This window comes from Paramacrobiotus metropolitanus, unplaced genomic scaffold (genome assembly GCF_019649055.1).
Source record: "Paramacrobiotus metropolitanus isolate TYO unplaced genomic scaffold, Prichtersi_v1.0 Parri_scaffold0000029, whole genome shotgun sequence".
Taxonomy (NCBI): Eukaryota; Metazoa; Tardigrada; class Eutardigrada; order Parachela; family Macrobiotidae; genus Paramacrobiotus; species Paramacrobiotus metropolitanus.
Window position 1 is genome coordinate 114,516 of NW_026570249.1, and position 24,353 is coordinate 138,868.

Genomic DNA, 24,353 nt, shown 5'->3' on the forward strand with positions numbered 1-24,353 from the left:
TGGCTGCAACTAATTGGCATTCCACATTAACCTTGAAAATTTCGCATGGCAGTCTTACCGCTTTAGTCAGAAAACAATTGGGTACAAAAAGATAAGCCAACAATAATGTGATAAAACTTTAAGTTGACACAGAGTGGCTATTTTACATTCTGGTATAAAAAGTGTGGAATCTCCACACTGTTCTTCACAAGGTTCTGGCTAGAAAGTTCATAAAACTTTTCACGGCTTCCAAGTCTGTAAAAGCACCGCATCCCAAACCTGCAACAATGAAGTTCGCCGTCGTTCTTCTTTTCGCCTTCCTCGCGGTTTCCAATGCCGCTTTTACCGGAAACCTTGTCCAACGTAAGTACTGTATTAATATCACATAATGACGCCCTCCTATTTAAATTAAACGTCTTGTCAACATTGCAGAGGCCCAGCCTCTCTTGAGACAGGCCCTGTTCAAGGTCCGCCTTGCTAGCCGTGCCGACACCACCGGCACCCTGGTCGAACAGCTCCAGAACCATGCCAACGAAATCATGAACCAGATCTCCACCGCCATCGCCACTGGTCAGGCTGTTGCCGAAAGCGTCGTCGATGACCTCCAGGAGACCCTTGCCACCCTCCAGTCTATGGGACAGAGCGTCCTCAGCAGCGCCACCGATGTCATCTCCAACTTCCTCGGCGGTCTCTGGGGATCCATCTTCGGCAAGAGCCGCAGCCTCGCCGGAGTTGTCGACTTCATCCAGAACTTCGACATCAACGCCGTCATTGACCAGATCATCGGTCACGCCCAGGACTTGGTCAGCCAGCTCGACCTCCAGTCTCTGCTCCAGAACGCCATTGCCGCTCTTTTCGTAAGTCAACCCTTTTTTAATATTGTACCCTGACTACATTTTAATCGTTTAAAAATAACAACCTGAGCAATAATTTGGTGCATATTGTACACAGCGGACGTATAGTTACTCGTCATAACCTTAAAAATTCTCATCATCAGAACGTGTTTGAAAGGTCACCCCAGATAATGACAGGCATTCTCTAGCTGATTGCAATTTTTGCTGGTTTGCGCACATGTACACTGTCTAAACATCTTGTTTTTTGTAACAGGGCCGTGGTTTCTTCGGTGACGTCATTTCCCAGATCCAGGCTGCCGGTGAACAGGCCTGGAGCCAGATCACCAACATCATCAGCCAGGTGACCACCGTCGCCGGAAGCGCCTTCGAGCAAGTCCAGGCTTTGGCCCAGTCCTTCGTCAGCGAGGCTGCCGTCAACATCCAGAGCATGACCAGCCAGGCTGCTGCTGAATTCCTCAACTTCTTGAAGCCCTACGCCCAGCAGTTGGGTGGCCTCTACGAGCAGGTCCAGGCCCAGCTTTCTGGTCTCCTCAACTAAATTGGGAATTCTCACAGTCAATGAATGTTTAACATCAGCGATCAACGGAATGTTACCATCGTTTAGAAAATAAAAGCACTTTCCACCAAACGAAATATGAATTGGTAGAACATCCACTCAAACTGCTGCTTTTTTGCTTAGTTGCTTAGTTTCTGTTAGTTGTTAGTATGCTTGCACAGCTGTCGTTCGAAAGAAAAAATAAAGCGTCTGACGCTGAGTTGCAATGTATTGATCGAATTTCGTAATCTATATTCAGAATTCGAAGAACTCTCTGTAACACTTAAATTTTTATTGTAAAATCAATCGAAAATTCAAAAAAATTCATTCGTTTAACGCAATTGTCATTGTGGTTGGGAATCTCAGAAGTGCAGTACATGCTTACATATTCGATCGAAAGACAACAGAAAACGTCTTTTCACTTCAGACAGGCCAAATAATTTTATAATGAAGTGGTATGATGTAAATGTTATGTACTAGTATGTGCCACAAAGGGCACCCATAAAATTAATACCATAAGTATTGCACCTTTATTGAAAGTACCGTATATCGTAGCTTATGGTTTATTAGAACTTGCAATAATATTAGAACAGCATGATGGTACAATCCATAGCATATCGTCAGGATCATTGGATCGTCTACAACTGACTACAAGTATTGTACTCTGTACGCTACGCAAATAACTGCTACGAAGATTGTTGTTGCAGTTTATGTAAGAATTTAGGCACCTTTTTCCCCAACGCAGAAAAATGTGGCTAACATTTATTTGAGCAGTTTCTGATATCGCAATCCGTAATGACTGGTTAACTGACCGTCAGCAATTTGGTGTTACTTTCATTTGCCAAAAACAGGCGCTCGTCGTATAACATTGCATAAAATATTAATTGTAACCGGTACACTGGCTGATCCACCGCTTAGTCCGTAGGCGGTAACTGTTATTGAATAATATCCTCCCGTTGCCGCTGTGTTCAGAGAAATCTGCCCGGTGTTGGAAACGGAAAACAGTCCCGTTGGTCCGCCGGTTACCGCATACGAGTACGCATTGGAGGCGTAGATTGTCCCGATGACAGCGCCCTGATTAATACATTGACCGGAGCCAAGGGGCGCCGAATTGAATGTGTAGCTAGACTGCTGAAACACTGGACTAGCTGTGGGGTAAGTGGGATAGGTAGGGTATGTGGGATATGTTGGGTAGGTCGGGTAGTATGGATAGTTCGGATAAGTGTTTCCGCTGCAGGACAGGTATACCGAAACGGTAGTCGTCGACGGAATACCGCTTGTGCCGTACGCAGTTACTGTTAGCGTGTAGTATCTGTAAATTAGTAATTAAAAATTCTGAACTTAGCTATTAAACGTATTGATTTGACCTAGCGGAAAGTGTTAACCGCGTACACATCCAAACAACAAAACCTGTCATCAAGGTATGGACATATCCCGAGAGAAAAAAATGTTTTTATGCGTAATAATTATAATTAAAATTAATTAGATTTTCGCGGCTTGTCGAACAGCCATTTCTGACCAATCTATCTAGTTCCAGTTTCGTAATACAATTCGCTTATTAACTTATCCGGAAAAATAACAAGAGGAAAGTCTAAGAAACCTGCATAAGAATTTTCAGTTTCTACTCTATCTATATGTCTACTGAAAAACCATACCCAGGAGTAGCAATTCCGTTCAGCGTAATCAACCCGGTTGGGCTAATTGAAAATAAATTATTTCCTCCCGAAAGCGTATAATACTGAGCACCATTGGCATATACTGTTCCCACGTTAGCGTTGTTGTTATAGAATCCCGTAGAGCAACTGGTCACGGTGAAGGTGTAAGACGGTTGCAGAAAGGTTGGACCACCGAAACTGCCGCTATTGATAGCGGTGCCGGTGACGATATTGACACCGGTGCCGGTGCCGGTATTGGAGCAGTAAATGGTTACCGGTACCGTGTTAGATCCGTATTGATTGGTAGCCCGGAATGTAAACTGAAGGAAACTCGATGTGAGAGTAGAGAGTTGGATCTGTCCGGTGATGGAGTTAACGGTCACGAAGTACCCACTACCGGGATCAGCGGAATATGTAACACTGCTTAAGCCATTATTATTCGCTGTTATTGTTGCGACATTTTGCCCCGGATAGCAGAATCCATTGTTAAACTGATAGGAACTTTGGAAAAATGTCGGCGCAAACTGACCTGAGCAAACCTAAAATTGCCAACAAAAATGGAAGTATTAAGTAACCAATTGACAAATTCAAGAGCGAACAAAAGAAACTAATGTCACCGGTTTTCATTAATTCCTCGCATGAAAACCGGTGACACAGTACTTTCGAATTGCACAGTACTTTCAAAAGTTATATACCTGGAAAGTTGTAGCTAATACTGCTGTGCATATTACATAGACGGAATATTTGAAATTTGACATCGTATATGCGCTAGATTTAAGTGCACGAGTAAAGCAATTAAAAAATAATAAGATGTAAATTAGTTTTTGAAAGAGCGCAAAATCGTATAGGTACACAGGCATTCGATTATATGCAGCTGCAGTAGGTGCACCGTGAGCTGTATACTACGTCATCTATGAATTGCAAGCAGATCGACATGGGAAATAACTTTACTTTTACTGGAGTAAGCAAATTCATGAATCATAAAAGAAACAATCCGCAATTTGAGTAAAGGTTCTGCTAAAAAAGATCTGGTGGCCATATTACATCTTTTGCCCTTTGTGACGAAAAAAGTGGTGTTATTTGAACTTCCGGTTCAGTTGAAAGCCAGTTCTAATCGAAACGAGGAATGTCGATTACTCATTACGCATACGCTGTTGCTATTTTCGCACAAACGGTCTATCCAGTCAAATTGTTACAATCAGCAACATTTATGTCAATCATATTTGCCAAGCCAAAGTACTCATACTTGTTGGTGCCCACAATACCAAGATAGCGGATCACACAATGCAGTTGGCTAATATCCAATAAAAAACCTTAATTTTGTGAAGACTTGCATTATAGGTTTCTTTTATATTAAGTAAATAATTTGAAAAACTGGCGAATGTCCACTTCAGCACAGCGGCAGCGACACTAAACCAAACGGATACGAATTAAACGATCCAATAAAGTATTAATAAATAAGCACTTCTCTAGCCTACAGTGCCAGTACTGTTGTATAAAATGTAGGCGACAGTCTCGGGCAAATGATGACGAAAATCATATTCACTTATTGTTGAATGTGTTTGAAAAAGTATTATTGTATTGCTTGTAGCGTTTTAAAATATCAGACGCACTGAGTTACAACAGGTCGCACAATATTATACATAGCATAATATTGTACACTGTCCAGTGTCCACGAAGTACCTTGTGAACGCAGAGGTGCCTATCTATAAATTAGATTAAGAACCACGATAAAACAGCAAAATGCATATCTATAAAGTATATTAAGAACCACGTTAAAATTATAAAAGGAGTACTTTTTTAAAGTAATGCATCTCGGTGCATTAAAGTAATGCATCTCGTTGAGCTCGACACATTTTAGTTTTAATTACCAACGTGACATCTGAACTTGTCCAATCCATCTTTATTTTCTAACATCTACATTTGTGCAAAGCAACCCATATATGCAAACAAAATACAAAAGCCAAAAGCAGAAAAAGCAAAAAGCAACGATTCAACGCTATTTAATTTTATAATCCATTTACGTTCGCAAACTTTTGATTAATCTCTGGGCTTTAAGATGTTATTGGTTCCTAGACTCTGAGAATTCCCAGTTTAGTTGAGGAGACCGGCGAGCTGGGCCTGGACCTGCTCGTAGAGGCCACCCAACTGCTGGGCGTATGGCTTCAAGAAGTTGAGAAAATTGGCAGCAGCCTGGCTGGTCATGCTCTGGATGTTGACGGCAGCCTCGCTGACGAAGGACTGGGCCAAAGCTTGGACCTGCTCGAAGGCGCTTCCGGCGACGGTGGTCACCTGGCTGATGATGTTGTTGATCTGGCTCCAGGCCTGTTGGCCGGCAGCCTGGACCTGGGCAATGACGTCACCGAAGAAACCACGGCCCTGTTTTAAGAAAACAACTTATTTAAACGGTGTCAGCGTAATCACAAAAATCGCAGTCAGCTAGAGAAATGCCTGTCATTGGCATCGGGTGACCTTTCCCACACTTTTTAATGATGAGAACCTTAACAGATTGTACCAGTACTTATTTAAATTTCCATCTCTGAATGCACAGTGTTGGCCAAATAAGTACTCAGGGGGATGTTCTAAACTGTTTTAGTGTAGTCAGGTACAATATTAAAAAAGGGTTGACTTACGAAAAGAGCGGCAATGGCGTTCTGGAGCAGAGACTGGAGGTCGAGCTGGCTGACCAAGTCCTGGGCGTGACCGATGATCTGGTCAATGACGGCGTTAATGTCGAAGTTCTGGATGAAGTCGACAACTCCGCCGAGGCTGCGGCTCTTGCCGAAGATGGATCCCCAGAGACCGCCGAGGAAGTTGGAGATGACATCAGTGGCGCTGCTGAGGACGCTCTGTCCCATAGACTGGAGGGTGGCAAGGGTCTCCTGGAGGTCATCGACGACGCTTTCGGCAACAGCCTGACCAGTGGCGATGGCGGTGGAGATCTGGTTCATGATTTCGTTGGCATGGTTCTGGAGCTGTTCGACCAGGGTGCCGGTGGTGTCGGCACGGCTAGCAAGGCGGACCTTGAACAGGGCCTGTCTCAAGAGAGGCTGGGCCTCTGCAATGTTGACAAGACGTTTAATTTAAATAGGAGGGCGTCATTATTTGATACTAATACTTACGTTGGACAAGGTTTCCGGTAAAAGCGGCATTGGAAACCGCGAGGAAGGCGAAGAGAACTACGACGGCGAACTTCATTGTTGCGGATTCGGTATGCAGAGCTTTCGTAAACTTGGAAGCCGTTAAAAGTTTTTAGCTTATTTTAGCCAGAACCTTAACTGTAGCATTCAGGGAATTTTTGCATGGGTTATATACGTTTCTCTGGAAGCGAGTGCTCTCACGCGAACAATTTTCCATGTTATCAGTGAGGCTTTCAATTGTTGTCAGTGATAACGAGGACATAATGGATTGTGCACCTCCAATTCGTACAGATATTGTGTCTCTTATCGCATTTGGCCGGTTCACTACTGTGCAAAATGTGCATATTTTTCGTGGGTCGGCGATTGATTTCGTATCGGTTGATTTTATGATTTGCAGTTTGCGATAAAGGATCTCATGATAATAGGTACATTATCCATAGTTCCCGGTAGAGCCTTTTGTACTGCATTAATCTGTGATAAAATTTTGCGGATAAATGTTATTCGCTTCTTTTTAGAAAGAAATCTACTATAATCTGTGCGATATGCTTTAAAAGGTTATCAATAAAAAGCGCCGCAGTATTTATCTTAGAGTTTATTAATTTTTTGTAATATCACACAACAATGCGCTGGCTATCAGAGTGGTGATTATCATAGCCTCATTTAGTAAAACATGTGTACAGATCGCTAAAGGTTATCTACTGAAAAGTGCTATCGCGGGGAGCACCTTCAGATGGCGCCAAAAGAACCACAAAGCGATATTTGCTACTTGGCAGTACTTGCGATCATCATAATATTATCGATTTGACCTGTAAAATTTCGATTGCAAATACAGTTTCTTTAAGCTTCACAATATTTCCATATTTGACGTCATGCTGCATTTAGCAAAAAATAATAAGATGTAAAAGTCTACCTTATTGTAAACTCTCGCGGCTGAGTTTCGCCATAAGGACTGCCTTTATTTTATATTCACAGCGTCATATCCTGCTTGGATAAGTGGGATAATGGGAATGTTTTCGCAGTTTTTGAACGTTTGTAGTGATTATCACTTGAATTAAAACGATGTACGTAGTTTTAGACGACAACATATTCGGTACTAATGCAAAGAAGTCCGTTTATTTATAGAAATTATGAATACGAGCATGAATATTTTGCATAATAATTTTTGAATATAATTTCTGTGCACCAAACGGATTAGCATGCCTACAGTAAGTACCGTATACTGAATGCAGGCCGTACGCAAGCAAAATTACAAACTTGTGAGAATTCATTGCTTACTACTAAGTTAAGTTTTATAAGTTATGGTTAATGGAAGTGTAATACACTGTATTAAAAATTTTATTGTCCCGCTTATTCTTATCCAGGTTTATTTTTATCCAGATATTATTGTCCCGCTTTAGTATGCTGACTGCAATTTTGCGAAAATTAATAGCGTGTGTGACTTTGTGTTGATGAGGGAATTTTCGACTTTGAGCACTCTTCCTGAGTTGAAATTCGCGTCGGGTTATACTGGCAGACGAAACATGCAATACGACATCAAAAATGTTCGTCGTCGTATACAAATAATACAATCGCACGCACATGAAAGTAAATTTTTGCAATAATATAGTGCTTAATTAACGCTGAAAACAAGCAGTAGAGATCTATGCCGTTTTAATGCAAAACTTTCAACAAATTTTCTCACGAAAGTCATTATTCAGTGCTCTCGGCTTTGAAACACTCGGACCTCCTGGACCGGAAGCAACTCGCATGATAACGGTGTTGAACTGTGGGACACAAGATTCGACTGGAAACCGGCGAGAAACGGTTCACAGAATATCTCCGCCAGCGGATCAGCATTGGGATACAACGAGGCAACGAAATTTAGGTATCTTGGGAACGGCGCCGAGAGGAGCAAATTTAAACCGCGAAGTTCTCTGTGATTATAACCCGTGATGTTTTACAGACCGTTTAAGCTGATGTTTGAGTTTGAGTAATTACTGTATAAATTTTGGAATAAAAAAAAACATTGTAGCATCACACTGCATATTTCTACATATATCACAAGTAGAAATGTCAAATTTTAGGCAAACGGAGACGTATGTGCTACGACATATTCCGGTAGTCAAAGACCTCATAGCCTCACCCAGTCAGGATCTGCAGTGTTGTGCAGTATATGGTACCGATTGCCGAATAATATTGCTTGTTATTTTGATAGATACAGTAGTTTATTAGTCTAACATCTTAAGTTCAGGAAACCCATCTCACTGATAAAATACGCCGGAACGCATTCTTTGTAATGTTTCCATAAATTTCAAGGAAACCGTTCGACTGTACGTGCTGCAGTTCCTTTATGATTCATATTCCTAGTGTAAAGATTTTGCATACGCACGCCAAATTGTTCCCGACGACTGCGGCCATTGATGTGCACCTGTTGAGTACACAAACATATAATATAGTATCTCACGCGAAAACTACATAATATGGCCAGCAGACGCGCACAGTCAATTCGCTGTGGCAAAATTTTCTAGCTCTTATATTTACGTTTTTTTTTATTTAGTATTCTGCTAATACGCACTGTACAGAGTAATCGTACCAAACTATTTTTTCCATAAAAAAGTTAGAATGAATTCCTTTTTGGAACTATGTTTCGTATTATTTGTCACTATTCAGGTAACTACTCTCTATCCAAAATTTCAGGGATAATGAGTTAAATGGAATTATTTTATAAATTATTAAGCTTTTCAGGTTTGCTCAAGCCAGTTTGCACCAACATTTTTCCAGCCTGCCGGTTACCAGTTTAGCAATGTTAACTGTATCCCCAACCAACCTGTCGGCACAATCTCGGCATACAGCAACAGTGTGGGTAATATTGCATACACGGCCGATCCGGGCACCGGAAGCGCCGTAACGGTCAATTCCTACAGCGGTCAGATCTCGATGGGTTCTACTGCCTCTTCCGGCATCGTGCAGTTCACCTTCCGTGCCACTAACCAGTACGGATCGAGCACAGTTCCGGTAACCATCTACTGCACCAACACCGGGACAGGGATTAATACGGGCGGCCCCACTTTTCTCCAACCAACATACACTTTCACAGTGACCAGTTGTTCCACTGGTTACTATAGTACCAATGCTATTAATGTTGGAGCGGTGTACGCCAACGGAGCCAGTTATTATACGTTGTCCGCCGGAAACGGTAACAATCCGAGTGTTACGTTCAGTATCAACCCTAGCGGGCTGATCACGATGAACGGATACGCAAGCGCTGGGTAAACTAAAATAAAAACTTCAATCACTAAAAAATTAAATAATCGAAATTAATCTGCTCAGCAATATAACCATTATTATTAAGTTATATAATGTGTAATCTAAAATCAATCCCAATAAATCATCCATTATTGTAATTCATCCCTATTTTCCAAATAATCTTCGTCCAAATGATACTTGTATGTATACATGCTGAATTATTATTCATACATACGCTTATCAAAGTTTTGTGAAAGCTGCTGAAAGATACCGCTAATTTATGCGTTGTTATCCTTACTGATGGTAGACATAACTAGCTGTACATGTTACATGCGCATTTAATGAGTTACAAACTATTTAATTTATGTATAGTTAAAATTATGTATTACTGTTAAAATTATATGTACGAGTACTATAATAGTGATATTTTTACAGTTATTACACGCTAACGGTTACGGCGTATGGAACAAATGGACTGACATCCAGCACAACGGTCACAGTGTATCTTTCTTGCAATGGAAACACCAACCCAAATTATCCAGTTTCGGGAAATCCAGTATTTCAGCAGTCCAGCTACTCCTTCTGATCGGCACCTGCTGGCTCTGGTCTATGCATTAACCAGGGCGCAATCATCGGGAACATCTACGCCACCAACGCATATTCGTACGCGGTAACCAGTGGACCATCGGGACTTTTCACTGTTTCCAACACTGGACAGATCTCACTGACCACCGCTGCTACCGGAGGCTACTATTCAATAACGGTCACCGCTTACGGCTCCAACGGGGGGTCGGCCAGTGTGCCGGTGACCATTAGCATTCCTTGCAATGTGCTCAGAAGAGCACCGGAACGCGATCGTAATGATAATAATGTTTTGCGTCGAGATAGGTGGGACCGAAGAAATTAATAAAATACGGGACGTTTTATCTCTGTTTTATTTCTGAATTTGATTCCTTTGATTCTCATATAAATGTATAATGACAGATGTTTAATGTTTCTGTTTGTCTTCGGCCATTCTGAACAATATTTGCCCTGATGAGTTAAAATAAACAGAAATATTAATTTTTTAGTGCTGCTATCCAAATTCCTTTCCCAAATTTTCATGTTACTGGTTTTTATAATCTCTATCCTGCACTGGCATACAATAAATTCACTGTTCAGCTAGGAAATGTGTAAAGCTACGATTAATAAGTAATAATTAAGTAATGTCAGTAATTAATAAGTAATAATTAAGTAAGTAATTATTAAGTAAGTAAGTAACGCTGTAAAAAATCTAGAGTAGTGGACGCGAACTTAACGTACTGTACAGTGCTGCGAAACAAACATGAAATCACCGTTGTGTGCACACCTCTGCACTTAAGTAGACAATTGTGCCGGCTCTTATGGACCAACCATAAGCTGGGGTAAAATTACAATTAATTTTGAAAGCCATACGTTCTATTATTTGGTACAGTAATACATCAAAATTTCACGGTGATTAGGAAAACGTGTACGTATCCTACAATTAATTTACTTACACTCTAATCAACCCCACCGGGATTTAGCATCATCCTACAACCAAAATAATATGTGATGATGGTTCATCTGCACGATTACAATGTCGTATGCGTAGCGTCATAAAATTAATTACTGCATGTTGTGTGCAGCTGGCTCGGTTAGTGGATTACAGAGTGTTGGTTTTCGGCCTCTCTGGTGCAATTTTAGCACGTGGAATGTTCCTGGATCAATTTTCTCAGCGTATACTCAAACCCATCTCGTAATTCCGATCAAAAATTATATTTTCGACATATCTGATGTGATTAGAAGAGGTGTCGAATTAGCAAGAACTATGGAAATCAATTCATTAGAAGCCGCGGAAAATCATCACAAGGGCAAATTCAAACTGTCTCGTTACTTATTTCGTCGGTAGACTGTAGCAGATGGCCCGCATACCTTCCTCTTCCCGTCCAAACTCTGGTGAGTTTTTTGCGCTTATTTGAGACCACAGGTTGATCTTTGTGCGACAGAATATATATGTATGATATCATTTGCGAAAAAAAATGAATTCTCTTGTGCAAAAGTAATGATATACCTTCGATATATACAATATATTTGTAGATATATCTCATTAATTTACAGTACAGCAAGTTAACAGTGCCTCCGCGTGCAGTGCTAATCTTGTTTTTTTTTTGCCAGCAGAAATGGAAGATTTGGGCAATTTCCACCTGGACGAAACAGCTAGTGACAGTAAGTACATATACAGTATTTACGTTTAACACCGCAGCACATGCAACACTGATACTGAACAACGACATTAAAAATTAAGTACGCTGATATCCAGGTTCGCAAAGACGTCCACGTCGATCAATAACCGACATTTTTCCGTCTTGTGGAGAGACCACTCAATCCTCTACACAGAATGCATACGACTTGCCAAAAGGGTCGCTGGGCACTTTACGCCATACATCCTCACCACACACTTCGTCCCAGTTAATTCGTGCGTCTAGTAAGTACTGAGGGCGTTCGCTTGCTAGCATTAAATTAATATTATTATAGTTGTTTCGTTTATCCAAAATACATAGTACGTACTAATAAATATGTATAGCTTTGGAGCCAGTTTTTAAAATTGTTGTCCCAAAACACTTATATTATTAGTTCTATTCGAATCTTCGCAAGTGCAATAATTAAAATAATGAGACTTTATTTAGCACCTTTGTTTAGTGGCTGAAATGAATTCTGACTTGTCCTCTAACCAGTATCGCCCTCTGGTGTCAGTTGTACACGAAAAGAGCAAATACTGTATTTCATTCATTGTTACTGAAGTCTTCATTTAAATGATAGCTTGATTTTATGCGACTGTACAGATACGTGTATGTACTGTATGTATGCACAATATGTAACGTAAATTATCCGTTCGTTGCTTTGTATTGACAATTCAGATTTGCGAAGCCGTGCTTTCCGGTCAGAGATTCCGAACTTGCTTTCCCATTCCACCTATCTTCCGCCTTACATTGACAATTACTGGGATCTTGTTAAGCAGAGGAGTATAATACTACAGAAAGCAGCAGCAACCGTTTCGGCGGCCTACGAGATTACCTATGGCGAAGCGATAGCACGCAATTCCCTTTTCATGATATCCGCGCTAAGAGATGGCCTAATACCCGTACGTACCTTTAAAGAATTACTGTATAAAATTATTGTTTCAAGACAACTTCTGCATTCCTACCGATGTTCGTTGCTTTTGATAACATATTATTATGGTCATTTCGAAATCTATTGTGCAAAGGACATACCTAAGTAACTTTCCGGTCTTTTTCTAATTTGCTTCTGTCATTTGAAGTAATGACTTTTGTGCTACTACTTTGTATATTTAAGTATTTTGTTTTCTGTAGCACCAGCCGCAGGCAACACCTTTGCGATCACTTCAAGTATTTCAGCAATCCATGACAGTCGACGTAATGCGGTACACAGGTTTCGTCACATCGCTTCCGGGATTTCACGACTTCAGTAAGAATGATAAAAAAATTCTGCTCGGTGAAAGGCATATGATATATCAACTGGTGAGTGGCCCTAGTACAATTATCTTACATGATAATCATACTTTATTCTGTTCGGTTGATGTAGAACTTAATCTACAATACAACTGATAATTATATAACTTGCTAATGTTTTCAGGTAATCTGCTCGCCGTACTTTTACAAAGGTGAATACTATTATTGCATGAATGGCCCAGATGAACTGCATATGTGCTGGTCAGTTGCTGAGGGATTGGGTTTACCTTTGGATTTCCTGCGCTTTTGCGGCTCAATTCCCTTTCTTGTCAACGATATCGGTCTTACGCTGGCGGAAACGTACTTACTAGCGGCGGTTACCATTTTTGCTCCAAGTAAAATGTTGACAACTATTTAATAAGATTTAATAAGTTAAGCATGTAGTGATGAAACGTACATACCATCGATTACAGTATTATTTTTAGTCAAAATTGTTCTTAGCTATCATCACAATTCAATGGTTTTGTAGTAAATTTTTAGTTTTGGTTTTGGTTTCTTTTGATCCTGGCCGCATTAGTTTACACTGAAATGGAATGCCTTATTTACTTAGGTGTTTTGTCGAATGTGAGCAATAAAGCTTTGGTGGCTGCTCATTACGACTTCTATATGGACGCGCTGTTTTATCAGCTTGGAAATCGCCTAAGCATCGCGGATCGTGCCATTACCAGTGTGAAACTGGAGAAAGTGATACAAATGTTTCCCCTCATCGATAAAATCTCCATGGGATATTTTCAAAATCTTGATCTGTCCCATGTTCCGGTGCGATCGCGGGAGGTCATGTTTGATTAGTCTGGTTGTGTCGGGGACAGTGCTTATACTTGTACTTTTTAACCTTTTAAGAAACCACGTGGCAGCCGGATAGCTCATATTTTGTAAAGAATTTTGATTGAGAGAGAATTTATACAGCGATGCGTACTTGATAAAAGTTGCGCTGATTTTTTATTTTATTCAGTATTCAGTTTTCTGGGTATGTCTGTCGGTGATGCCGAATGCGTTTGTCATGCATTCGACCGCAAGTGAGATCTGGTGCGAGTTTGTTTTATAAAAGTTCAAGTTATCATGGAAAATTTATATTAAATTTTATATTGATTAAAACGCTTGATTGGCGAAAGAACCAGTCCTGAACATCAGTATATTTAGACGTTATTTTTATACTCATATTAAACCCATATAATTGATTACCGCCGCCGCTTCTGTGGTTCACAAGTATTAAAGGTCATGTAGCTGCCACAATGACTTGCGTTTTTCGCCTTGTTCCAATTACAAACACGATGTTGCGGTTCCAACGTACTTAACTACGCCCAGTAAAGCGCTAGCATGCGGTAAATGCAGCAAGTGTACGTTTATTAATGCTTGACCAGCAGTTTCTGAAATATCTCCATTGTAAAGTCGCTACGGTACATTTTCCTCGTAATTTCCTTGAGACTGTATACCGATAACAAGAGTAATGATGCATCTTGATTTGTACACCTATGTCACGTTAAAGCGCAATATCACAACAAACAACTTTTTCAAAATGTATGTCTGTTATCAAAACCGCTGCTGTGATGCCAGATTAAGTAAACACTGAGCATGACAGGTGCGCTCTTTTCATGAAGCACATCGAAAACAGTTTCCGCGTGCTACTAGGTGCGCCTACAAAACCAAGCGGAAAAACTTTTTTGGATTAAAAACCTTTGCATAAAATGTACTTGGTAGGTTTCTGCCGTCGCCATTTCGTAAAGGTGTATAAATATGCAACCAACAATTTACTTGTATCCATTAAACTTGTAACGCTTTACGAGCATCGAGAATTTAAACTTTGCTGGAGATTTGTGTAAGCTGGTACAGATTATGTTCTGGGTTACAAATTAGTTTAAAACGTTGTTATTTTTTTACTTCTAATAATTCATTGATCCTCATATTGTTCAGATAGAATCGCCAAAATGCTTTGCACAAGATTTACTGCCATAACAGCGTTCCTTTCCATCGTCCGATTTACCCTAGTAAGTAGATACAGTCAAAAGAATCAATGACTTTAATAATGTGTACTACGCGTTATTAATACTAAATACAATTGTAGATATTTTCACATGAAGTTCGCCGAATAGCAAAACGGCAGATTTTTCCATATCCATATGGAATTACGTATCCATACAGCACCAGCATCTTGCCCTATGGAGCCGGTACATTCTCCCAACCGGCATACACATTCACGCTCGTTACCTGCACTCCCGGCAGTATTGTCGGTACGGTGTACGCTACCGGCGCCACCGGATACTCGATCACCAGCGGCAGTCTCGGCATGTTCTCCGTTTCCCAATCGGGACAGATCACCGTCGGTCCGTCCCAGCTTGCTAGCGGAACCTACCAAATTAACATCTCCACATACGGCTCCACATTGGCCACCACGGCAGTGACGATATTTGCCACGTGCACTGGATATAATTACGGCATAGCCGGAAATACTGTCAATACTGTCTACAATTATGGTACCGGCGCGCCTGTGTTCTATCAACCGTTGTATAGTTTCACGTTAACAACGTGTACTCAAGGACAAACGTTAGTCGGCAATGTTGGCGCATCGAATGCGGTGTCATATTCTATACAGAACGGAAATGGACAATTTACGGTGGATAACCTGGGTAATCTGTACACATCCGGAATGACCGCGTATAATCCTGGAATGGTTACATTTAATGTCGTTGCTACTGGAAGTTCTGGGACCCAAGCAGTTGCCCCTGTCAGTGTTAACGTTAATTGTTTGAATGCTCTTCTGTATGGATAAATATGTGCCTAATAATTATGTGTGTCAATCTACTGAGTAGATGCCGTGTGAAAGCGAAAATGTTTTAAATGTATGGTATATATTGCACAAGGTGCAAGCATAAATTAAGAAAATAATGCAAGCATCGTGTCGGGTTTGATCGTTCAACTGCACTTTACCGGAGATTCTGCTGCATATTTCCTCAAACGTGCATGCATAAATGATCCATGTTAGTGACGACAGTTAAAACCTATTCGTTCGAAAATATATGTAACTTGCGCATGCAAACGCAGCGCAGGTTCATGGTCACGATTGAGCAGATGTCTGTTTGATATGATTATAAAAACAACACATGCCGCATATTACACTAAACTGTCGCCGTTTTAATGAAACAGCTTTGCATGTGGCAGAAACTGCTCATCCCCAAGTTATGTATCATGATCATGTGGGAGTGCCATTCCATCTTGTAACTTTTCATTATTATTACTATCATGGCAATAAGTACGGGCATTATAATTATGAAAAAACAACCTGCTTTCGCTCACCGGTTTTTTGCATTGTTTAAAATGTCGCGCATGGTTTTGAGAAAAGACAACTTTTTTTCTTGCCTATTAAAATAGTAATATTTTGTTAACAGAAAGTGCTATTGTGCTTAAACTGCAATCAACCGTGCCGGTTATGGTTTTATATTTTTGCGCTTGACCAAAAAATCTGAATTTACAATTTTTATATGTTTACAATTTGCATTCAGACTTGCTTAATCGCAAAATGACTAGTAGGTTTGCCGTAGAAATTTGCATGGGAATTCATATATTTTTATGCTGTATATTGCAGTTATGTGATCGTGACTAACGCCTTTTCTTGCGGCTTATACAAAATTGTTAAATTCGTCGACAAATATATGGGGCCTGCATTGCGACTCAAATGGGATTTCTACAACTTGAACTGACTTTAGGGATGAAGTGGAGATTGTTACTATCGCTTGTGCTAATAGCAATAACAGTTTTAGGCTTATTGCTTTTTGTCCACATTATTAATTACAACTTCCGAACGACAGCTCCGCTGCCAGATTACATGGACGATTTCATCACCGCTGACAACGGAGATATTCCGTCGGCGTTACATCTCACTCGATTTTACAACAAAGCACCGGTTAAACCGACGGGCAACCTTTGTTGGTTGGAATGCGTCAGCTTATTGTCCATGCTTTTATATATAAAGCCAAACCATGTTTATGTCCATACAAATTATCCGGATTTTTGGCCGTTTGATTCGTGTTATTCGTTAATTGCTACCAACTGGACAAATTTTAAAATGATTCATCGACGAAGACGATTTGTTATTGGTGGTAATGCCATCAATCCCAACAACGATGAGTTTATTGCGCACGAAGCGGATATAACCAAACTAACGGTTCTGCATGAATGTGGTGGAATTGTTTCCGATTTGGATGTTTTTTACTTGCCGAATATTCAAAGTTCGTACTTCCTTACCTGAAATCTGAAATGGATAATGTGATTCGTATATTAGCAGTTAAAAAATTTAGTGTATCTGAACAATGGAAACTGTTTGAATGATTAAATCGACATAGACTCGTATATATTATATATAATATAAGGCTTCTCTCACTGAACCGTGAAAGCAGCGTATGTACTTGTACATACTTACGGGATCTGCACAAAGAACTTCACCAGTAAAACTTTACAAATAAGTTGCAGTACTATTTTTTTGCAGAGCTTCTTTCACGTTTCCGGGATGGATTCGACTGCATTGCCAGCCGAGAATTAATCCGCGATGTATATAAAATGAACCTTGGTTTCCTGGCTTGCCACAAAAATTCGCCGTATGTTCGGGCTGTTTTACAAAACTATAAGGAGGACTACAAGACGAACGATTGGGTGTACAATTCTGGAGAGCATCCGTGGAATCTCTACAGCGCAAATCCTTTGTTCAGGAAAACTGTTTATGTGGACGACCAAATTTCCAACCATCCATCGTGGACGAACGTGAAAACATTCCTTAATAAAAAAAGCGGAATGCCCTGGAAACATAAGCCGGCATTTCATTCGTTCTTCCATGATTGCACTTATAACCTGGCAAATGTGCACAAGCAGGACACTAGCTTTGCTTTGATGATAAGCTTTATTCTCACTGACGCAATCAAAATCCATTATGACTTAACCAGAGGCAAGCCTGAATTAAATTTAGCAGTTGGGTAATATTTTATAAAACGTGCGCAATACCATTTAGAAACGTATAATAATTTTTATGTGTTAGTTATTGCCGCATGGCTACCGTATTAAACGGTTAGGAAATGTTTGAGTCCGCAACGTTTTCCAGACGTTGTCATCGCGATAATGGCAGTGCCTGTACTTCCATGTTTTTGCTTTGGATTGTTTTCTTACTTGGAAAACTTGTAGGGTTACAAACCGTTACGTGATAAATCTGCGCTTTGGAAACATTTACAGAAAGCAGAGAAGCAAAGCATCTGGACAAGCTCGAGAAGTGCTTATAAAGGGTAAAATTTTGCAAAGCGTAAGACGTAGAAACTATATAACATTTTCCACGTGGATGATGTGAAGACGCGAGAGCGGTACTACCTGGTTTCAGCCCTCTACAGCGGTTATTATGAAAACATTAAAAATAATGTATGTCTGCTTATACGCTTCAGAATACTCATTAATGGATACACCAGGCCGGAAAAATAAAGTGGATATTATACAAGTAACTACTTTTGTACATAACAGTTAGAATTTCAGTATCACATGTTTGTTTTTCTTGTTTGCACATTTTTCTCGGTTATATAAATTCAACAAAGCTAATTCGACTTAACATGCGTACAGCGGGAATAACCGTGAAGAAAAACATGCGCACTAGCCAGTGACCTGCCGCGATGTCTTGTACGGTAGATCGTCTTCCAGGCATCTCATGGACTCAGGATGGATTGTGCGATAAAGCCGGCTGTCGGGCGCGCAACGATGTTTGGTTAAATAAGTTTGCCTCGTGGTCAGTCAGTTGCAGGATTACCGGTATGAGCGTTTTAAATTAGTACATTTTAGCATGATGTATTCACTGCAAACTTGTGGTGGACGTCCGTTTTGTATTCAAGTAATCGGTCAAAATGAGTTAGATTTTTCGAGGCACAGTCCACAGCTATGAACATTGCCCTTCTGGACACTCGCGCACTTGCATGGTTTCCGATAATATACAGCTCCCCTTCGTCGCGATCACTTAGAAGGTAAGGGTTGGCATTCAGCCAGTTCCGTAACCAAGCATACAATGTACGACAAAAAGAGGTTGAACCGATCAGTCGGTCCGCGGTTCAAAATAACCTCGCAAGCGTCCAAGTTTTAGTGGTGGCGTGTCGTTGCGAGGTTATTTTGAACCGCGGACCGACTGATCGGTTCAACCTCTTTTTGTCGTACATTGTAGTCACAGGCGCAGTGAATTTTACGAATGGCCGATTGAATCTCAGGAGTGGCGTATTGTAATCCTCTTCGCCAAGTCCTAAAAGGAGACTCTCGTACATGTTCTCTAGCTGGAGCGACCTTAGCTGTGGGAGATCTTTGAATGTCTCCGGCTCAATCGATTCAATGGATGTCAGGTAGAAATCGAGATTTCTTAAATTCTTGAAGTGACGGAAATCATCTCGTTTTATTACCAGCTTGTTGCAACCATGAAACTGCAAGTACAGCAAATTCGGCAGTCGCAATGCGCCCACCGTAGATGAGGCCGAACTGCCTCGGCAAGTCCAAAAATACAGCTCAATTAGTTGTGTTCTAATTGGGTCGACAAGCTGTTGTGTTAGCTTCAAGGAGTCGTCACCGGGGGCAAACAATCTGACAGCTCGACTGGGATTACTGATAGCAATGCTACTGGCACTGTCCAAAAAATCCTAAAATCCGACGTCATTTAATTTAAATTAATTTAATTGCAATCAGAGCAGGTAGCCCATTTCCGGCTAGGTTGACAGTCTAGCATGGGATTTTAAACCTGGCTGAAATTTATTCTATGTCAGTAATTTATTATACAGCTACTGTTATTTCAACTCTGTCTGCTCAGCTCACTTCTCTCAGACCGGTGCATTAATCTCATAAAAATATATATTTAATTTTAACCGTAATATAACTCAACTTATACTTCGGTATATCATGCAGACCTACTTAAAATGACTTTTTCAAATAAACACATGTAGAAGTACTAACCCTCGTCAGAAAAACCATATACTTTAATGGTAACTTTTGAATTAGACTTAGATATTACAGATGATCTCCTTGTTTTATAATACTTACGAATATGAAACATTTAGATATGGATATAGAACATCATTTTGTATTTATTTCGACATATACCACATAACTGGTACTACATAAAAAAACCAACATCCGAGACATACTTTCTCACGAAAATACCAACATAATTAGATAAAAAAATCGATTTTGGTTAATGCGCCAGAACCATAAACGGAGCACTAAAAGAGCGCTAGAAATTACAAAAAAGGCAACAAAGATGCATAACAAGATAAAATGCATAACAAGATAAAATGCATATCAAGATAATTATCGCCACAGGGGCAAGTATAGCCATGGATGTCGACATCCAAATGCATCAGTCCAGGTCCGCGGCGTATCCTGACTGATCAGGCTTGGAGTGGTTCCGGCGATAATAGTACAGCTTTCGGCTGAAAGCCTGCAGCAATTCAATCTCTTTAATTGGCATTGCACGCTTTGCCAGGATCCCTGGATGGTACTGATTGATGTACCCTGTAAAAAGTGTAGCAAATAATTCCTAATGATATAAAAAAATGTTTTTGGACACTTACCCAAAACATCTCTCAGCAAGTCGTTGCCAAAGGCACCCTTCAACCCAAAGCGGTCTCCAGTAAACAAGCGCAGGGCATTGTCTTCGGATCCAAAAAACAGTAACGCAAGGTTCACAGCATCCATCAGTACGCGAGCTGGTGTAAGGTTGACCTTAAAATTCTGGAACCGCGCGGCAGGCAGGTAATGACCAGATCCAGGGAACAGCTCCACCACATCTGCCGAACGTGTGCGCCACTGTCGGCGCAACTGTCCAAGTAGGGCGGTCTGCTCCTCAGTCCGCTCTAAAATAATAAAAATGTTGATGTCAACATCAAAAATTAATTTAATATGAAAAATACGTTCGGAATACTTTTTTGTCGCTTTTCCTTCCGAGCAACCGGTGAAAACGGCTTTCGTTTGCTACCCACAAAATCTACAAATACGAAAACTTAAAACATCGCTGACTTGAGAAAATCAGTTTCATTAAAAAGATTAATTACCTTCCTCTCCCTGCGCGAACGTCGGCGTGCGCATGCGAGCTGTAGCACCTGCATTCCCGGTGTGATCCCGTTTCTTGCCGGATGGAAGATTTTGCTCATACGTAGAGTAAAATTCGCGTTTTTCTGCAGAAATTTGTAAATTACAATTTTTTTCCGTTTCTTTAACACGACACAGAAGCACAAAATGATTACCGTTATTTCGCTTGTTCGCGTAAGGGCGCAAAGACACCATTTTATTTCAGGTCGACCCGAATCAAACAGTGTTATAACACTGTTTGAATTGTCAGTCACGAATCCCTGTGTTGACGCTTACCCGAGCCGTGACGTTACTGTAACATTAGGGAATTTTAGATTTCACATGGTTCAGGCTCCGTCCACTAGAAACTACCGCGTCACATAAACAGTACGTTACCAGATTGAACAGCGTTCAAAATGCTTGTACGGATGCACACATGCAGTGACGTACAGCTGAAAAATAAATCGAGTCGAGAGTGCCGAGAGCGTGACCAACCTGCTCTCGGGGAGGCGGTTAGAGCACACAAAAAAGATCCACAGGCAGCATACGCTGGCTTATTGCTCAGCCATACGGCTGAGCCGTTGCACAGATCCACGCAAGGGAGATAGTTTTTACGCGTCAGCCAACGACGTTAGGTTACGGCGCCTTACGTCGCGAACGGACGTAAATCGACCCGTAACGCCAACTTCTACCCGCACGTCGAACTGGACGGAACTTGTTTTGTGAAATCTAAAATTCGCTATTCTAGAGTTGATACGGTTCCCGGCACTCTCTTGAAAATCATTTGTCCGATACTGGCTTCGAGACAGTTATCAAGGCCTTTCCAGCAAGGATTTCGCGGACGACTGGCGCACTCGCGTGGACTAACCGGTGTTCCGTCGTATCGTGGGAAAATATCTTCCCCTATGATTGCATTTGTTAAAACCTTTAAAGCTGGGTGATTTCGTAATTGTCATATAAACTAACCTCTACAGGTCACCCAAAAAATTCCGTGCATTGCAAGAGAATAAGCAAATGTTTTATGCACCATTTTTAAACAAAGCGTTCTAAACGCTAAACATCAAATAACAGACTATCTGTACACGAATAAGGATCAGGCAGAGAAATTCTGTTGCCAGCAACTCTGCTTATTTAGCTGATTTATCAAAACATGTGGCAAGATGCCAAAAACTAGGTACGGAAATCGAAGGCAACAGAAGTATGCACTAAAGTACTCTGTATAAGCACAATCTTTTTCGACAACGATGCTGTAGATTTCCGTTTTTAATTACAACGGCTGCCTAAGGAATTTGGGTTCAACAGTCAAATTACGATATTGCTGAGCGTATACTGTATGTGTATTGTACATGTATGCCCATGCACACATCATAATTATGTCCAGACTCTAGAATAATAATAATTATCACCTGGAGCGAAGCCGAGGTGGTCTAATTGCAGGAACAATGCTACGACTGATTTTCGCCGTTAAAAGTGACCAGCATGATATCACGGTGGTCTAACATCATTCTTTTCTTCTTGCAAACACATCTGGCCGGTAATACGAAAATTATTAAGTATCAATTTGGCAAAGCTAAAACGGATTAGCGCAGCGCTGAATGACTGCTAGGATAGTGTCCAGCTAACTGATAGCTAACCAGTACACAACCAAGGTAACTTAAATACCGTTTTACAGGTAAATACTTTATTAGGTTGTGCTTAGATTTTTGAGTTATTTCCGCAAGCGCAAAAATGCCTCAAACTTTTATTTTAACACAATACAATACCCACTACCTTTGAATTATCTCGGAGACGAATGCCATATCCTACAGCGATGCCGGTACTCAGGCATGTATAATCGTTTTCCATTGCCATTCTGCTAGATAGCATATACGTCTTAAAACTCCTTTTTTCAACAAGAAGTGTTAATTGAAAAAGTGTAATTGTCCTCTCTGTATCCACGACGTCGCTCCGCGAAATAGGACAAGTTTTTCGGGGCACAGTCTACAGCAAGGAATATCGACTTTCTGTATACTCGTGCACTGGGATGATTTCCGATAATGTATAATTCCCCTTCGTCGCGGTCGCTCTGGAGGTAAGGATTGGCATTCAGCCAGTTCCGCAGCCACGCATAATCGCAAGCACAGTGAATCTTACGAATAGCCGCCTGGATCTGAGGAGTAGCGTACTGGTTATCGTGATCATTTTCGTGAAGTCGACCAAGAAGATTCGCGTATTCATTTTCTAGTTGGAGTGACCTTAGCTGCGGGAGATCCTTGAATGTCTCCGGCTCAATCGATTCAATGGACGTCATATGGAAATCAAGATTTCTCAAATTCTTGAAGTGGCGGAAATCGTCTCGTTTTATCACTAAACTGGTGCAGCCATGAAACTGCAAGTACAGCAAATTCGGCAATCGCAATGTCCCCAACGTGGATGTGGCCGTATTGTCTCGGCAGCTCCAGTACTGCAGCTCAATTAATTGTGTTCTAATTGGGTCGACAAGCTGCTGCGTTAGCTGGTAAGAGTCTCCACCATTTGCAAATACCTTAACAGCTCGATTTGGATTAACGATGGCAATACTGCTCGCAGTGTCCAAAAAATCCTACAACCCAGTACCGGTGTCAGACTCCATGCTGCTACAAAGTGCTACTTTTACTGTGCCATATACGGTTCATTTCTCATTGTCAGACCCGTGTACTGAACTCATAATAATATTACTGACTTTTGACATATAATTATAAGTGCAAATGTTACAAGTGTGACTGCCTCTGCTAAATGTTCCGTTACAACGAACTGCACTTACACGAGCAGTGGCATTTTTGTAGCATTCTAAAGTCCACACGGTTCCCGGCACTTTCCTGAAAAGCATTTGCCCGATACCGGCTTCAAGACAGTTAGCAAGACCTTTCCAGCAAGCATTCCTTGGGCGACTGGCACACTCGCGTTGACTAATCGGTGTTCCGTCGTACCGTGGTAAATTACTTTGCCCTGCAAAGTAGTATAAGTTGGCTACTTTTGTAGGTAGTTATAAGTTATAACTAACCTCTGGAAGCCATAAAAAAAACACCGCAAAATAAAGGAAAATATGCCAACAGATTATGGGTCATTTTTAGACGATCGCTCTTTTAAAGATTACAAACTGTTGTTCCCGCTAAATATTAGTCAGCATAACGAGTAGTAACTGCACGAATATGATTAATATTCACCATGCAGAGAATTCAAAAACTATCTTGATTTATCAAAAACTACTGTCGATTGCCAAAAAATTCTGCAGCAACCGACGACCGGCAACCTCATACATATACTTCAAGTAGCACAATCTCATAAGTATTTATCAGTTTACTCAATCTGCTCGAAAAATATTGTAGATTTCCGGTTTAATATTAAACAGT

The 24,353-nt window shown here is 40.8% G+C and overlaps 9 protein-coding genes across 9 annotated transcripts; 4 read left to right on the forward strand and 5 right to left on the reverse strand.

Annotated features, from left to right (window-relative positions):
* The first annotated feature begins 174 nt into the window (after positions 1-174).
* On the forward strand, positions 175-1,588 carry LOC129588323 (uncharacterized). Its single transcript, XM_055482487.1, has 3 exons — positions 175-342; positions 412-836; positions 1,087-1,588. The coding sequence occupies exons 1-3, from the start codon at positions 267-269 to the stop codon at positions 1,369-1,371; spliced, it is 786 nt and encodes a 261-aa protein (XP_055338462.1). The 5' UTR covers positions 175-266; the 3' UTR covers positions 1,372-1,588.
* Positions 1,589-1,990: 402 nt separating this feature from the next.
* Positions 1,991-3,984, reverse strand: LOC129588410 (uncharacterized). Its single transcript, XM_055482607.1, has 3 exons — positions 3,719-3,984; positions 3,024-3,562; positions 1,991-2,680 (listed from the first exon to the last, which is right to left on the reverse strand). The coding sequence occupies exons 1-3, from the start codon at positions 3,881-3,883 to the stop codon at positions 2,203-2,205; spliced, it is 1,182 nt and encodes a 393-aa protein (XP_055338582.1). The 5' UTR covers positions 3,884-3,984; the 3' UTR covers positions 1,991-2,202.
* A 927-nt stretch (positions 3,985-4,911) lies between these two features.
* LOC129588365 (uncharacterized) lies at positions 4,912-6,315 on the reverse strand. Its single transcript, XM_055482550.1, has 3 exons — positions 6,146-6,315; positions 5,657-6,081; positions 4,912-5,402 (listed from the first exon to the last, which is right to left on the reverse strand). The coding sequence occupies exons 1-3, from the start codon at positions 6,219-6,221 to the stop codon at positions 5,118-5,120; spliced, it is 786 nt and encodes a 261-aa protein (XP_055338525.1). The 5' UTR covers positions 6,222-6,315; the 3' UTR covers positions 4,912-5,117.
* A 2,183-nt stretch (positions 6,316-8,498) lies between these two features.
* LOC129588272 (uncharacterized) lies at positions 8,499-15,745 on the forward strand. The gene is made up of 8 exons (XM_055482440.1): positions 8,499-8,812; positions 8,888-9,411; positions 9,824-9,971; positions 13,043-13,253; positions 13,469-13,697; positions 14,703-14,734; positions 14,830-14,903; positions 14,981-15,745. Exons 1-8 carry the CDS (start codon positions 8,765-8,767, stop codon positions 15,683-15,685), a joined length of 1,971 nt encoding a protein of 656 aa, XP_055338415.1. The 5' UTR covers positions 8,499-8,764; the 3' UTR covers positions 15,686-15,745.
* On the forward strand, positions 11,093-14,043 carry LOC129588348 (uncharacterized). Its single transcript, XM_055482529.1, has 7 exons — positions 11,093-11,344; positions 11,567-11,614; positions 11,709-11,873; positions 12,307-12,530; positions 12,760-12,927; positions 13,043-13,253; positions 13,469-14,043. The coding sequence occupies exons 1-7, from the start codon at positions 11,308-11,310 to the stop codon at positions 13,705-13,707; spliced, it is 1,092 nt and encodes a 363-aa protein (XP_055338504.1). The 5' UTR covers positions 11,093-11,307; the 3' UTR covers positions 13,708-14,043.
* Positions 15,746-16,217: 472 nt separating the features above from the next.
* LOC129588432 (uncharacterized) lies at positions 16,218-17,941 on the forward strand. Its single transcript, XM_055482635.1, has 2 exons — positions 16,218-17,141; positions 17,399-17,941. The coding sequence occupies exons 1-2, from the start codon at positions 16,589-16,591 to the stop codon at positions 17,881-17,883; spliced, it is 1,038 nt and encodes a 345-aa protein (XP_055338610.1). The 5' UTR covers positions 16,218-16,588; the 3' UTR covers positions 17,884-17,941.
* Positions 17,942-18,537: 596 nt separating this feature from the next.
* LOC129588273 (uncharacterized) lies at positions 18,538-22,261 on the reverse strand. Its single transcript, XM_055482441.1, has 5 exons — positions 21,949-22,261; positions 21,724-21,885; positions 21,280-21,302; positions 19,090-19,559; positions 18,538-18,625 (listed from the first exon to the last, which is right to left on the reverse strand). Exons 1-5 carry the CDS (start codon positions 22,010-22,012, stop codon positions 18,538-18,540), a joined length of 807 nt encoding a protein of 268 aa, XP_055338416.1. The 5' UTR covers positions 22,013-22,261.
* LOC129588360 (uncharacterized) lies at positions 20,042-21,291 on the reverse strand. Its single transcript, XM_055482545.1, has 5 exons — positions 21,159-21,291; positions 20,967-21,089; positions 20,837-20,899; positions 20,487-20,768; positions 20,042-20,427 (listed from the first exon to the last, which is right to left on the reverse strand). The coding sequence occupies exons 1-5, from the start codon at positions 21,196-21,198 to the stop codon at positions 20,273-20,275; spliced, it is 663 nt and encodes a 220-aa protein (XP_055338520.1). The 5' UTR covers positions 21,199-21,291; the 3' UTR covers positions 20,042-20,272.
* A 197-nt stretch (positions 22,262-22,458) lies between the features above and the next one.
* Positions 22,459-24,353, reverse strand: LOC129588359 (uncharacterized). Its single transcript, XM_055482544.1, has 3 exons — positions 24,005-24,353; positions 23,765-23,949; positions 22,459-23,563 (listed from the first exon to the last, which is right to left on the reverse strand). The coding sequence occupies exons 1-3, from the start codon at positions 24,066-24,068 to the stop codon at positions 22,871-22,873; spliced, it is 942 nt and encodes a 313-aa protein (XP_055338519.1). The 5' UTR covers positions 24,069-24,353; the 3' UTR covers positions 22,459-22,870.